This window comes from Salvia miltiorrhiza, chromosome 6 (genome assembly GCF_028751815.1).
Source record: "Salvia miltiorrhiza cultivar Shanhuang (shh) chromosome 6, IMPLAD_Smil_shh, whole genome shotgun sequence".
Taxonomy (NCBI): domain Eukaryota; kingdom Viridiplantae; phylum Streptophyta; class Magnoliopsida; order Lamiales; family Lamiaceae; genus Salvia; species Salvia miltiorrhiza.
In genome coordinates this window covers 4,610,979-4,626,216 of record NC_080392.1, presented here as the reverse complement: position 1 = coordinate 4,626,216, position 15,238 = coordinate 4,610,979, and the positions used below count along the sequence as shown (strand labels likewise).

The 15,238-nt window shown below is 38.1% G+C and overlaps 1 protein-coding gene across 1 annotated transcript; it reads left to right on the top strand.

The window, feature by feature from the left end:
* The first annotated feature begins 485 nt into the window (after positions 1 to 485).
* Positions 486 to 14,981, top strand: LOC130990073 (ribosome biogenesis protein BOP1 homolog). Its single transcript, XM_057914273.1, is given in 18 exon segments — positions 486 to 518; positions 1,192 to 1,383; positions 1,749 to 1,903; positions 2,040 to 2,157; positions 2,291 to 2,392; positions 3,075 to 3,188; positions 3,190 to 3,253; positions 3,371 to 3,479; positions 3,579 to 3,681; positions 3,788 to 3,938; positions 4,016 to 4,142; positions 4,224 to 4,330; positions 4,405 to 4,475; positions 4,607 to 4,667; positions 4,925 to 5,152; positions 5,275 to 5,359; positions 14,424 to 14,602; positions 14,688 to 14,981. Coding segments are annotated over 18 exon segments (2,085 nt in total). The 3' UTR covers positions 14,774 to 14,981.
* The last annotated feature ends 257 nt before the right edge of the window (positions 14,982 to 15,238 follow it).

The window sequence follows — 15,238 nt, the reverse complement described above, 5'->3', positions numbered from 1 at the left end:
TTTGTTTGTATTAGTTTAGGATGGATTTAAACATTAATCAAAACTTGTAGGATATTGTATTATATAATATGGATGTAAGATTGTTAATGTTGGATAATTAATTATGGATATGTTATTGAGGATTTAAATTATGTGTTAAATGTTACAATTTACTGTATTTCAAAATTTAAAACAGGAAATTCAAAAAAAAAAAATTATATTTCAAAAATAATAGATGACGGTGAAAAACTGTCATCTAAAACATAAAAACGTCATCTATTTATATCTTACATTACGCTTATTCAATGTCATCTATTGTATGGATACATGACGGTTAAAACGCGTCATGTATAGTTGTTATAGATGACACTTATAAAGCGTCATCTATTAAAACAACAAGCGTCATGTATTTATCATAAATATTACACTTTTGTCATTTGTACGTTCATAGATGACGCTTCTTAAGTGTCATCTTTACTGTAAAAGCATCATCTATGAGCGCATAGATGACGCTTCTTAAGTGTCATCTTATTGAGAGGGTATAGATGACATGTCTATTCTTGACACTTGTGGATGTACATAGATGACGCTTTTTAGGCGTCATCTATGAGCATTTTTCTAGTAGTGATACTTACTAATTAGGAAATGCAAAAGAGATCTATGTAGACCCATCTTCTCCTTCTCTTTCTTTCTGTTTTACCTTTCTTATCACTTTTTGGATTTTTTCTGATAATTTTGCTCCTCTTCTTTTGTCTCCTGCTGTTTATTTATTTTTTATTTTTATTTTTTTAAAAGCAGTGATATGTCTGGTTAAATCAATCTCCACTTGTGCCCCGCATGTATCTTCGCTGAACTTGTTGTGGTCATTTTGTTCTTGGCTCTATACTTTCTAGTTGACATGAATAAACTTCAAGAAGCGACCATCTTGTGCAAGTTGGTGTAGGAGACATGGTTATCATAAGTTCCATATATAGTTAGTTTTGTGGCTATCAATTATGCCGCTAGAGGATGGCGTTCTTTTGTGTGATGACATTTTCATTTGTTTTGTACTTTTTCCCTTCTTTTTGTGCTGTACTGAAAAACTTACGTTTGTTCATTGCATCAGCTTGAAGATTTGTTCTTGTATATACTTAAATTTCGGAAAATCAGGCTACCCATCATGTTCCTGCTTTTGTTTACTTAGATTAGATAAATCTGATTTTCCTGTAACAGGATGCTGTTCAATCCAGTGATGATGATGATAATTCAGTTAGTGCTTGCCATGATAAAGACTCTGTCGAAGATAACAACCATAGCAGTGTTAGCAAAGGTGATGAACATGATAAGTTTGGTGTTGAAGACAGCGGTGGAAGGAGTGATGATTCTCGTGAAATTGTTGAGGAGAGTGACTCATCTGAAGATGAGGTATATACACGTTCCTGTTACAACTTACTATCACAAACACCTCTTCTATCTGCTAAATTCCCGAAAGCCCCAAGTACCCAAAAGTACAAAAGTATACATAATCTGCCTATATAGTTAGGGAAGGAAAAGGCATTCCACCACTTTAAAGGTGTAAGAGCATTATTTGGGTTTACCTGTTTTACAAAGTTCTTGCCAATCAAAATTGATCTACTCTTTCCTTTTCGAATTCTTAATTTTTTTTGGCAATTGAGCATACTTGAATTTTTCATCAGTGTAACCCAACTAGATGATTGATGAGTACATTGTCCGAGAGTCTTGCAAATTGTTTGAAATGCCTTGCTTAGAGTTTTTCTTGTTCAAATCAGGTTGCACCTCGCAATACTATTGGAAATGTTCCTTTGAAATGGTACAAAGATGAGGAACATATTGGATATGATTTATCTGGAAAGAAGATAAAGAAAAAAGAGAAAACGAGCAAGCTCGATTCTTTTCTTGCAAGGACTGATGATGCAAAGAGTTGGTGAGTTCATATCTGAAAGCAGTGTTCTATTTTAATTCAAGTTACCCATAGTATATCCCCTGGTTATGTTGCTAAGCATATTTACTTATAGCAAGATGTTTTGTTGTGATTAGTTTGTGTTTTGCTTGGTGTTCAGGCGTAAGATAATAGATGAGTACAATGATGAGGAAGTGGAGTTGACAAAAGAAGAGATCAATCTCATCCGGAGAATGATGGAATCAAAGGCACCTCATGCTGATTTCGATCCATATCCTGTGCGTAATATCCTCATTTTGATAGTTTAATTTATTCATTTGTACTTATGCGGTTACTGCACTCACTTTTATAGATTTGGCATCATGTTCTGTTGATTGAGGAACCTGATTATTCTTTTTTCTTGCCCTGCAGTCTTATATTGATTGGTTCACTTGGGATGGTGCTAAGCATCCACTCTCAAATGCACCAGAACCAAAGAGACGTTTCATTCTCTCTAAGTGGGATGCTAAAAAGGTATATTGGTGCATGCTTGTTACTTTTACTCGTATCAAATATGATATCATATGCTGAACAATGTTATAGTGTATTCGGAAAGTTTAAGTGGTTTACTTGTTACTTTGTTGTGGATCGATTTTGATAATGAATGGGGTCATATACAAAGTTACTTGAATGTTCATATCTTTCAGCTTTTGCCTTTATCTATGTATCTTAACTTTTGACAAGATTAACCTCATGTGAGACTGAGAATAACATTGGTCAATTTGCTTCCTATAAAAGAAATTAGAAGAAACTCATAAGGAGGTTTAATCTTACTCCTGATGTTTTAACAAAACTGTTTGGGAGAAGATGCTTTGAGAACAATGTTTGTTTGTGATCAGTTAGTAACATGAAAAACGTGATACTTTTTGGGTTTGGTTCTGGAGAAAGAATTGAGAAGGTTTTTTTCTAGAAAACAAACCAGACATATGTAATAGGGTTGTGTTCTATGTCCATTTCTACTTTCTGATCATGTGGAGATTTGTTGCTTTCCATATTATCATCTTGTCTTGTCATCTTTGGCCATGATTAGTTTTGGTAAATGACCACTGAAATGCCTCATTTATTTGAGTAAACGGATGAAGTGCATATTTTAAGGCTGCTATGGGTGCACTTCCAAAACTTTGTTGTTTCTGTATTTGACTTTTCAAAATTATAGGTTGTCAAGTATGTCCGGGCCATCAGGAATGGGCAGATTAAGTTTGATGACAAACCCAAAGAAGAGCATAAATTTTATGACTTGTGGGGTGAAGCCAGTTCTGCTGATAGGCAGGGAAGCCAGTTCTGCTGATAGGCAGGGATTGGCATATATTCCTGCACCAAAACCTAAGCTTCCAGGTGTGTTAGCTATCTGAATTTTGAAGTGACTGGATATTCTTAATTAACTAGTATATTTTCAATTCTCTACAACTTGTCATGATCTCAAGGATGGATTGTGCTCTTCTATATTTTCAGGTCATGAGGAGTCTTACAATCCCTCTTTAGAATACATCCCGACACAAGAAGAAATTAATGCTTACCAGCTCATGTTTGAGGAGGACAGACCTAAATTTATACCAAAACAGTAATTTTCTTCCGTTCTATGTCTCAATTGATGATCTTCACTTGTGTCAGACGCTTGGTACTATGATTTCTAATTATTTTCTTTCTATGTGAAATTTAGATATACTTCCCTGAGAAGTGTTCCTGCATATGAGAAAGCTGTCCAAGAAACATTTGATCGATGTTTGGATCTCTATCTATGCCCAAGAAAATATAAAAAACGTGTATGTATTACTTACATGCTTGATGAATTCTAAATTTAGTGTTGAAAATAATATTTGAAGGTTAATGTGAGATTAAAAGCAAATTATTTCCTGCTCAACTTTCCAGATTAATATTGATCCCGAGTCTTTGAAACCAAAGCTGCCAAGCCCTAGAAATCTTAAACCGTATCCAACAACTTGTTATCTCGAGTACAGAGGCCATAAGGGTCCAGTGATGACTATTTCTGCAGAGACCACTGGACAATGGATTGCTTCTGGTTCGATCTCTAATCCGCTTCAAGTCTGAAATGTATATTTAGAACTGGGCTCTAATCGAATTCTTTCATTAATTAAGGTTCAAAGGATGGAACTGTTCGCATTTGGGAAGTTGAAACTGGCAGGTGTCTCCAGATCTGGAATATAGGTGAACCTATTCAGGAGGTTGAATGGAATCCTGAGCTTCCATTATTAGCTGTAGCAGCGTAAGAAATATCTTAGAGCCTTAGCTTCTTGCATTGGGAATTGATGTTGGTATATATCAATAATTTCCTCAAAATTTTCAGGGGTCAAGATGTGTTCATTCTGCACACCAGGTGTGGAAGTGATGAACATCAGAAGAAGATCGATGATCTTCTCCATGTTGTACCGAAGACAGGGGCTGATGACTCTGGTAAGTATGATGAGGAAACTGATTATGCTTTATACACCTTACCTTATGCCACACACTACGAACTTTTTATTCAGATACAAATGCATCCATTGTCAACTGGGTTCAGGATGATACACATGGAGGAATCAGACTGAAGCATTTTAAGGTGATTTTTTTTGGTTTATTGTTTCCACATCTCAACTGGCATTCGTTTCATGAATTTGAAGATGCTTTGTAATCTTTCCTTTCTCAACATTTTCTATTTCGTGATAATGGCTTAATGTTGCTGAATTGCAGACTGTTAGTAAAGTGGAATGGCATCGTAAAGGAGACTATCTTTCAACTCTCATGCCATCTGATATCCTTTTCCTGGCCATATGTGCAGTAATTGTTTCATTATGTTTTTGTTTTCTAAAATTAGGCCTCAAATACTAGTAACTGATATACTGGAGTGCATTGGAAGAGTTTATTATATGCAAGTATATGTAGTTTGCTGGTCCATACTAGTATGCTAGAATCCTTCTGGAGGAGCATTGCTCTGTTACAGGCGGTGGCTTGATTTAGTAATTGTAGCTATATGCCTGCTCAGATGGCCATTCCTTAACTTATATGTACGCCAATCAAGATCAGTGTTAGTTCACCAACTCTCCAAAAAACTTACACAACGGATTCCATTCAAGACAAAAGGAATTCATGTTTCAAGTGCTTTTCATCCCACTCGTTCCATTTTCTTTGCTACAACAAAAAATGATGTCCGCGTCTATGATCTATTGAAGCAAAAACTTGTCAAAAAACTTGAACCTGGTGTCCGTGAAATTTCATCCATAGCTATCCACCCTGGTGGTATGTTTTTCTCTCTCACCCCCCTCCCCTTCCCCTAGCACGTGTTCGTTCACACTGAAAAGCACGCATGCAAATTATTATTGGCGCCTAAACTATAGATGTCTGATCCCTTATTAATGCAGGTGATAATGCCATTGTTGGAAGCAAAGATGGAAAGATGTGTTGGTTTGACATGGATCTTTCATCCAAACCTTATAAAGTCCTTAGGTATGAATTGGTAATTTATAAGTATCAATAAGAAAGTGTCTGAGTGCCATGATGGTTCAAATGTTGTTGATATGAGTCTGCTTAAAACCTTTTTTTAAAACTAATTATTGCCATGATGGAGAAATTCGATGGAATAATAAATTTTGGCTTGTGGCAAGTGCAAGTCAAGGATGTGCTGATACAATCTGGGTTACACAAGGCCCTGAAAGGAAGTCCGGGTGCAGTCAAAAAGCCCGGTGCAGATGATGACGCAAAGTCCAGTATGAGTGATGAAGATTGGGAGGATCTGGATCTGAAGGCGGCAAGCACAATTCGTCTCTGCTTGGCCAAGAATGTACTTGCAAATGTACATGGGATTTCGAGTGCGAAGGAGCTTTGGGAAAAGCTGGAAGCTCTGTACCAAGCAAAAGGCATCTCGAATCGATTGTATTTGAAGGAACAATTTCATACCTTACGGATGGATGAAGGTGTGAAGATTTCAGATCACTTGAGTATTCTCAATGACATTATCTCTGAACTGGAGAGTATTGGAGCAAAAATTGAAGATGAGGATAAGGCGTTGAGACTCATCTTGTCTCTTCCACGTTCCTATGAACACATGAAGCCAATATTAGTTTATGGGAAGGAAACTCTGGTCTTTGCTGAAGTCACGGGCAAACTTCTTTTGGAAGAAAGAAGGCTGATGAGTGAAGGACGTACTTCATCGGAAAATTCAGCAATGGTGGCCTTTAGCAGAGGGAGAAAGAAAGACTCCAAGGGCGTTGTTTGTTGGAGGTGCGGAAAACCCGGCCATACGAAGCGAAACTGTCAAGGTGGAGCTTGTCAAGGTGGAGCGGATTCGGCAGAAAGCTCCGAACAATCAACTAACATCGTGTTTGATGATGTCCTTTGAGGACATGAATATCCTTATGGCATGTCCAATGGCCATGATAGAGGATGTGACGATGTTAGTTGGATCACATGTGCATGGTTTTTGGCATGGATGCAGGTGTGTGGTGAAAAGTATGTCGATGGCCGATGACTTCTAAAAGGGCCAAAAGCTAGAAGGTTGCACCAAAAATTTCAGCAATGTGTGTGGTGAAAAGTATGTCGATGGCTGATGACTTCTAGGAGGGCCAAAAGCTAGAAGGTTGCACCAAAAATTTCAGATGGGTTTTTTCGACATGTGTCGAAGTAAAATTCTTAGAATGGTTTATTCTAAGTGTTCTACTTATTTGGTGGAGTAGGTTTATTCTCTTTTGAGGATGATGGTTCTTTGTGATAAGAATCATAATTGTCGGTGAAGACAATGGTGTTTTTTCTTTCATTTTTAACAAGGTGGAGATTGTTGGAATTGTGTTAAAAATGAAAGTGGGGATTTGTTAGTCAAAGAAGGGCAGCTCAACATTCCAACTTTGCTACCAACAATTTCAACAATCTGCAACTTAACTATTCATTTGGAGGCTTGATCTTTGCCTATAAATTGAGCATGCATAGCAGCCTGAAAGAGTATCCCCAACACAACCAAAGCATCAATCACTACCTTTAGTCTTGTGATTACTTCTAGTTTGAAATTCCTTACTCTTTGTTGTAGAGGGGTGGGAGGTTTTCAAAGGCTTGTAAGAGTGTAGCGGTTGTGAGTCGAGAGGGTGAAAATTACTATATGATAAATTTCTACAATCACACAGTATTTCTCACCCTCTCGACTCACAACCGCTACACTCTTACAAGCCTTTGAAAACCTCTCACCCCTTTAAAACAAAGAGTAAGGAATTTCAAACTAGAAGTAATCACAAGACTAAAGGTAGTGATTGATGCTTTGGTTGTGTTGGGGATACTCTTTCAGGCTGCTATGCATGCTCAATTTATAGGCAAAGATCAAGCCTCCAAATGAATAGTTAAGTTGCAGATTGTTGAAATTGTTGGTATCAAAGTTGGAATGTTGAGCTGCCCTTCTTTGACTAACAAATCCCCACTTTCATTTTTAACACAATTCCAACAATCTCCACCTTGTTAAAAATGAAAGAAAAAACACCATTGTCTTCACCGACAATTATGATTCTTATCACAAAGAACCATCATCCTTAAAAGAGAATAAACCTACTCCACCAAATAAGTAAAATTCTTAGAATGGTTTATTCTAAGTGTTCTACTTATTTGGTGGAGTAGGTTTATTCTCTTTTGAGGATGATGGTTCTTTGTGATAAGAATCATAATTGTCGGTGAAGACAATGGTGTTTTTTCTTTCATTTTTAACAAGGTGGAGATTGTTGGAATTGTGTTAAAAATGAAAGTGGGGATTTGTTAGTCAAGGAAGGGCAGCTCAACATTCCAACTTTGCTACCAACAATTTCAACAATCTGCAACTTAACTATTCATTTGGAGGCTTGATCTTTGCCTATAAATTGAGCATGCATAGCAGTCTGAAAGAGTATCCCCAACACAACCAAAGCATCAATCACTACCTTTAGTCTTGTGATTACTTCTAGTTTGAATTAGTTCCCCATCCAAACTTGGTAGAAGCAAGAAATAAGAATAAAACTAGACACAATTTAACAACACACGAATTTAACGTGGAAACTCCAAATCCGGAGAAAAAACCACGACACACTTAAAAATTACTATATGATAAATTTCTACAATCACACAGTATTTCTCACCCTCTCGACTCACAACCGTTACACTCTTACAAGCCTTTGAAAACCTCTCACCCCTCTAAAACAAAGAGTAAGGGATTTCAAACTAGAAGTAATCACAAGACTAAAGGTAGTGATTGATGCTTTGGTTGTGTTGGGGATACTCTTTCAGGCTGCTATGCATGCTCAATTTATAGGCAAAGATCAAGCCTCCAAATGAATAGTTAAGTTGCAGATTGTTGAAATTGTTGGTAGCAAAGTTGGAATGTTGAGCTGTCATTCTTTGACTAACAAATCTCCACTTTCATTTTTAACACAATTCCAACAATCTCCACCTTGTTAAAAATGAAAGAAAAAACACCATTGTCTTCACCGACAATTATGATTCTTATCACAAAGAACCATCATCCTCAAAAGAGAATAAACCTACTCCACCAAATAAGTAGAACACTTAGAATAAACCATTCTAAGAATTTTACTTATTTGGTGGAGTAGGTTTATTCTCTTTTAAGGATGATGGTTCTTTGTGATAAAAATCATAATTGTCGGTGAAGACAATGGTGTTTTTTCTTTCATTTTTAACAAGGTGGAGATTGTTGGAATTGTGTTAAAAATGAAAGTGGGGATTTGTTAGTCAAAGAAGGGCAGCTCAACATTCCAACTTTGCTACCAACAATTTCAACAATCTGCAACTTAACTATTCATTTGGAGGCTTGATCTTTGCCTATAAATTGAGCATGCATAGCAGTCTGAAAGAGTATCCCCAACACAACCAAAGCATCAATCACTACCTTTAGTCTTGTGATTACTTCTAGTTTGTATTAGTTCCCCATCCAAACTTGGTAGAAGCAAGAAATAAGAATAAAACTAGACACAATTTAACAACACACGAATTTAACGTGGAAACTCCAAATCCGGAGAAAAAACCACGACACACTTAAAAATTACTATATGATAAATTTCTACAATCACACAGTATTTCTCACCCTCTCGACTCACAACCGTTACACTCTTACAAGCCTTTGAAAACCTCTCACCCCTCTAAAACAAAGAGTAAGGAATTTCAAACTAGAAGTAATCACAAGACTAAAGGTAGTGATTGATGCTTTGGTTGTGTTGGGGATACTCTTTCAGGCTGCTATGCATGCTCAATTTATAGGCAAAGATCAAGCCTCCAAATGAATAGTTAAGTTGCAGATTGTTGAAATTGTTGGTAGCAAAGTTGGAATGTTGAGCTGTCATTCTTTGACTAACAAATCTCCACTTTCATTTTTAACACAATTCCAACAATCTCCACCTTGTTAAAAATGAAAGAAAAAACACCATTGTCTTCACCGACAATTATGATTCTTATCACAAAGAACCATCATCCTCAAAAGAGAATAAACCTACTCCACCAAATAAGTAGAACACTTAGAATAAATCATTCTAAGAATTTTACTTCGGCACATGTCGAAAAAACCTTGCTGAAATTTTTGGTGCAACCTTATAGCTTTTGGCCCTCCTAGAAGTCATCAGCCATCGACATACTTTTCACCACACACATTGCTGAAATTTTTGGTGCAACCTTCTAGCTTTTGGCCCTTTTAGAAGTCATCAGCCATCGACATACTTGTCACCACACACCTGCATCCATGCCAAAAACCATGCACATGTGGTCCAACTAACATCGTCACATCCTCTATCATGGCCATTGGACATGCCATAAGGATATTCATGTCCTCAAAGGACATCATCAAACACGATGTTAGCTGATTGTTCGGAGCTTTCTGCCGAATCCGCTCCACCTTGACAAGCTCCACCTGGACAGTTTCGCTTCGTATGGCCGGGTTTTCCGCACCTCCAACAAACAACGCCCTTGGAGTCTTTCTTTCTCCCTCTGCTAAAGGCCACCATTGCTGAATTTTCCGATGAAGTACGTCCTTCACTCATCAGCCTTCTTTCTTCCAAAAGAAGTTTGCCCGTGACTTCAGCAAAGACCAGAGTTTCCTTCCCATAAACTAATATTGGCTTCATGTGTTCATAGGAACGTGGAAGAGACAAGATGAGTCTCAACGCCTTATCATCATCTTCAATTTTTGCTCCAATACTCTCCAGTTCAGAGATAATGCCATTGAGAATACTCAAGTGATCTGAAATCTTCACACCTTCATCCATCCGTAAGGTATGAAATTGTTCCTTCAAATACAATCGATTCGAGATGCCTTTTGCTTGGTACAGAGCTTCCAGCTTTTCCCAAAGCTCCTTCGCACTCGAAATCCCATGTACATTCTTGGCCAAGCAGAGACGAATTGTGCTTGCCGCCTTCAGATCCAGATCCTCCCAATCTTCATCACTCATACTGGATTTTGCGTCATCATCTGCACCGGGCTTTTTGACTGCACCCGGACTTCCTTTCAGGGCCTTGTGTAACCTAGATTGTATCAGCACATCCTTGACTTGCACTTGCCACAAGCCAAAATTTATTATTCCATCGAATTTCTCCACGTCGAACTTCATTTGGACTTGAAGTTGACTTGACGTACCGCTTCTCCACCAAAATGAACAGCCGTCTCGCAAGAGACACCCCGCCCGGATCTTTCTCAAGAAATCCTTTCTGATGTGGAAGATCAGACAATGCTGCAACCACAGAGCATACTTGGAATATCAAGAGACCTCAACCAGGCTCTGATACCAATTGTTGGGAAATTAGTTCCCCATCCAAACTTGGTAGAAGCAAGAAATAAGAATAAAACTAGACACAATTTAACAACACAAGAATTTAACGTGGAAACTCCAAATCCGGAGAAAAAACCACGACACACTGAAAAATTACTATATGATAAATTTCTACAATCACACAGTATTTCTCACCCTCTCGACTCACAACCGCTACACTCTTACAAGCCTTTGAAAACCTCTCACCCCTCTAAAACAAAGAGTAAGGAATTTCAAACTAGAAGTAATCACAAGACTAAAGGTAGTGATTGATGCTTTGGTTGTGTTGGGGATACTCTTTCAGGCTGCTATGCATGCTCAATTTATAGGCAAAGATCAAGCCTCCAAATGAATAGTTAAGTTGCAGATTGTTGAAATTGTTGGTAGCAAAGTTGGAATGTTGAGCTGCCCTTCTTTGACTAACAAATCTCCACTTTCATTTTTAACACAATTCCAACAATCTCCACCTTGTTAAAAATGAAATAAAAAACACCATTGTCTTCACCGACAATTATGATTCTTATCACAAAGAACCATCATCCTCAAAAGAGAATAAACCTACTCCACCAAATAAGTAGAACACTTAGAATAAATCATTCTAAGAATTTTACTTCGGCACATGTCGAAAAAACCTTGCTGAAATTTTTGGTGCAACTTTATAGCTTTTGGCCCTCCTAGAAGTCATCAGCCATCGACATACTTTTCACCACACACATTGCTGAAATTTTTGGTGCAACCTTCTAGCTTTTGGCCCTTTTAGAAGTCATCAGCCATCGACATACTTTTCACCACACACCTGCATCCATGCCAAAAACCATGCACATGTGGTCCAACTAACATCGTCACATCCTCTATCATGGCCATTGGACATGCCATAAGGATATTCATGTCCTCAAAGGACATCATCAAACACGATGTTAGCTGATTGTTCGGAGCTTTCTGCCGAATCCGCTCCACCTTGACAAGCTCCACCTGGACAGTTTCGCTTCGTATGGCCGGGTTTTCCGCACCTCCAACAAACAACGCCCTTGGAGTCTTTCTTTCTCCCTCTGCTAAAGGCCACCATTGCTGAATTTTCCGATGAAGTACGTCCTTCACTCATCAGCCTTCTTTCTTCCAAAAGAAGTTTGCCCGTGACTTCAGCAAAGACCAGAGTTTCCTTTCCATAAACTAATATTGGCTTCATGTGTTCATAGGAACGTGGAAGAGACAAGATGAGTCTCAACGCCTTATCATCATCTTCAATTTTTGCTCCAATACTCTCCAGTTCAGAGATAATGCCATTGAGAATACTCAAGTGATCTGAAATCTTCACACCTTCATCCATCCGTAAGGTATGAAATTGTTCCTTCAAATACAATCGATTCGAGATGCCTTTTGCTTGGTACAGAGCTTCCAGCTTTTCCCAAAGCTCCTTCGCACTCGAAATCCCATGTACATTCTTGGCCAAGCAGAGACGAATTGTGCTTGCCGCCTTCAGATCCAGATCCTCCCAATCTTCATCACTCATACTGGACTTTGCGTCATCATCTGCACCGGGCTTTTTGACTGCACCCGGACTTCCTTTCAGGGCCTTGTGTAACCCAGATTGTATCAGCACATCCTTGACTTGCACTTGCCACAAGCCAAAATTTATTATTCCATCGAATTTCTCCACGTCGAACTTCATTTGGACTTGAAGTTGACTTGACGTACCGCTTCTCCACCAAAATGAACAGCCGTCTCGCAAGAGACACCCCGCCCGGATCTTTCTCAAGAAATCCTTTCTGATGTGGAAGATCAGACAATGCTGCAACCACAGAGCATACTTGGAATATCAAGAGACCTCAACCAGGCTCTGATACCAATTGTTGGGAAATTAGTTCCCCATCCAAACTTGGTAGAAGCAAGAAATAAGAATAAAACTAGACACAATTTAACAACACAAGAATTTAACGTGGAAACTCCAAATCCGGAGAAAAAAACCACGACACACTGAAAAATTACTATATGATAAATTTCTACAATCACACAGTATTTCTCACCCTCTCGACTCACAACCGCTACACTCTTACAAGCCTTTGAAAACCTCTCACCCCTCTAAAACAAAGAGTAAGGAATTTCAAACTAGAAGTAATCACAAGACTAAAGGTAGTGATTGATGCTTTGGTTGTGTTGGGGATACTCTTTCAGGCTGCTATGCATGCTCAATTTATAGGCAAAGATCAAGCCTCCAAATGAATAGTTAAGTTGCAGATTGTTGAAATTGTTGGTAGCAAAGTTGGAATGTTGAGCTGCCCTTCTTTGACTAACAAATCTCCACTTTCATTTTTAACACAATTCCAACAATCTCCACCTTGTTAAAAATGAAATAAAAAACACCATTGTCTTCACCGACAATTATGATTCTTATCACAAAGAACCATCATCCTCAAAAGAGAATAAACCTACTCCACCAAATAAGTAGAACACTTAGAATAAATCATTCTAAGAATTTTACTTCGGCACATGTCGAAAAAACCTTGCTGAAATTTTTGGTGCAACTTTATAGCTTTTGGCCCTCCTAGAAGTCATCAGCCATCGACATACTTTTCACCACACACATTGCTGAAATTTTTGGTGCAACCTTCTAGCTTTTGGCCCTTTTAGAAGTCATCAGCCATCGACATACTTTTCACCACACACCTGCATCCATGCCAAAAACCATGCACATGTGGTCCAACTAACATCGTCACATCCTCTATCATGGCCATTGGACATGCCATAAGGATATTCATGTCCTCAAAGGACATCATCAAACACGATGTTAGCTGATTGTTCGGAGCTTTCTGCCGAATCCGCTCCACCTTGACAAGCTCCACCTGGACAGTTTCGCTTCGTATGGCCGGGTTTTCCGCACCTCCAACAACAATCTCCACCTTGTTAAAAATGAAAGAAAAAACACCATTGTCTATAAATTGAGCATGCATAGCAGCCTGAAAGAGTATCCCCAACACAACCAAAGCATCAATCACTACCTTTAGTCTTGTGATTACTTCTAGTTTGAAATTCCTTACTCTTTGTTTTAGAGGGGTGAGAGGTTTTCAAAGGCTTGTAAGAGTGTAACGGTTGTGAGTCGAGAGGGTGAGAAATACTGTGTGATTGTAGAAATTTATCATATAGTAATTTTTAAGTGTGTCGTGGTTTTTTCTCCGGATTTGGAGTTTCCACGTTAAATTCGTGTGTTGTTAAATTGTGTCTAGTTTTATTCTTATTTCTTGCTTCTACCAAGTTTGGATGGGGAACTAATACAAACTAGAAGTAATCACAAGACTAAAGGTAGTGATTGATGCTTTGGTTGTGTTGGGGATACTCTTTCAGACTGCTATGCATGCTCAATTTATAGGCAAAGATCAAGCCTCCAAATGAATAGTTAAGTTGCAGATTGTTGAAATTGTTGGTAGCAAAGTTGGAATGTTGAGCTGCCCTTCTTTGACTAACAAATCCCCACTTTCATTTTTAACACAATTCCAACATTCCTCACTCCTTACTATGCAGTCCTTATCATATGCATCTTAGGGTCACTGATTCTTTCTCATAGTCCTGCTCCTGCTCCAATTATCTATGGTCTATTTACATAAGAACTCCTCTTGGAGCCTGGTTTTTGACCATTATATCATTTTGGAAGCTTGAGTTATTTTATTTCATCTGCTCTTTGTAAATAACCTAAAAAGAAAAGTGGGTCCGTATTCTTGTCTGGTTTGTCTGCTCATCGCGCCTTTCCAAATTTGCAGGTGCCACGGTAAGGATATCACCAGTGTTGCCTACCATCGGTCTTACCCTTTATTTGCGTCAAGCTCGGATGATTGCACCACATACGTTTTCCATGGAATGGTTTATTCGGATCTGAATCAGAACCCGCTGATAGTTCCCCTGGAGATCCTCCGAGGGCATTCCAGTTTTGATGGAAGAGGTAACTTGCGGTTTTCTGTGGATTTTTTTTACTGCGATTAGGATGTTTTGCACGCGAGTACTGGTTGAATTTGTGAGATTTGCAGGAGTTATGGATTGTAAGTTCCATCCGAGACAACCTTGGCTGTTCACCGCCGGTGCAGATTCTTTGATCAAGCTATATTGCCATTAGCTTCGTCATACACCAATCATACCCTAATATGTCAGACTTTTTTTCTTTTTTTCTTTTTTTTTTAATTTATTTTTGAGTTTGTGTATCGCTGAGCAATTTTGATCGATACTAGCTCATGTTTCTTGCAAAAGGTGGGTAGGAATCAGAAACAAGTCCTTCATTTTGTAGTTGTAAATTAAGTTTTACTAATGCATTGCCCTTTTCTTTTTGTGGATTTTTTTGTTAAGAGCATTACAAAGTGACACATAATCTCTTACAATTTCGTTTTTATGCAGCAATTTACAATAATTAAAAACACCAATCCCTTTTTTTGGTCTTTTTTTAGATAGAAAAACACCAATCTTGTGTTGAACCAATTGTGGAGGTATACAGACGAATATTCCATGTCTGCAAAAAATGTACTCCATATTAGTTCCATAAATTTGCACAAATTGGGATAAGAAATAAGAATTAAAAAATGTTTCA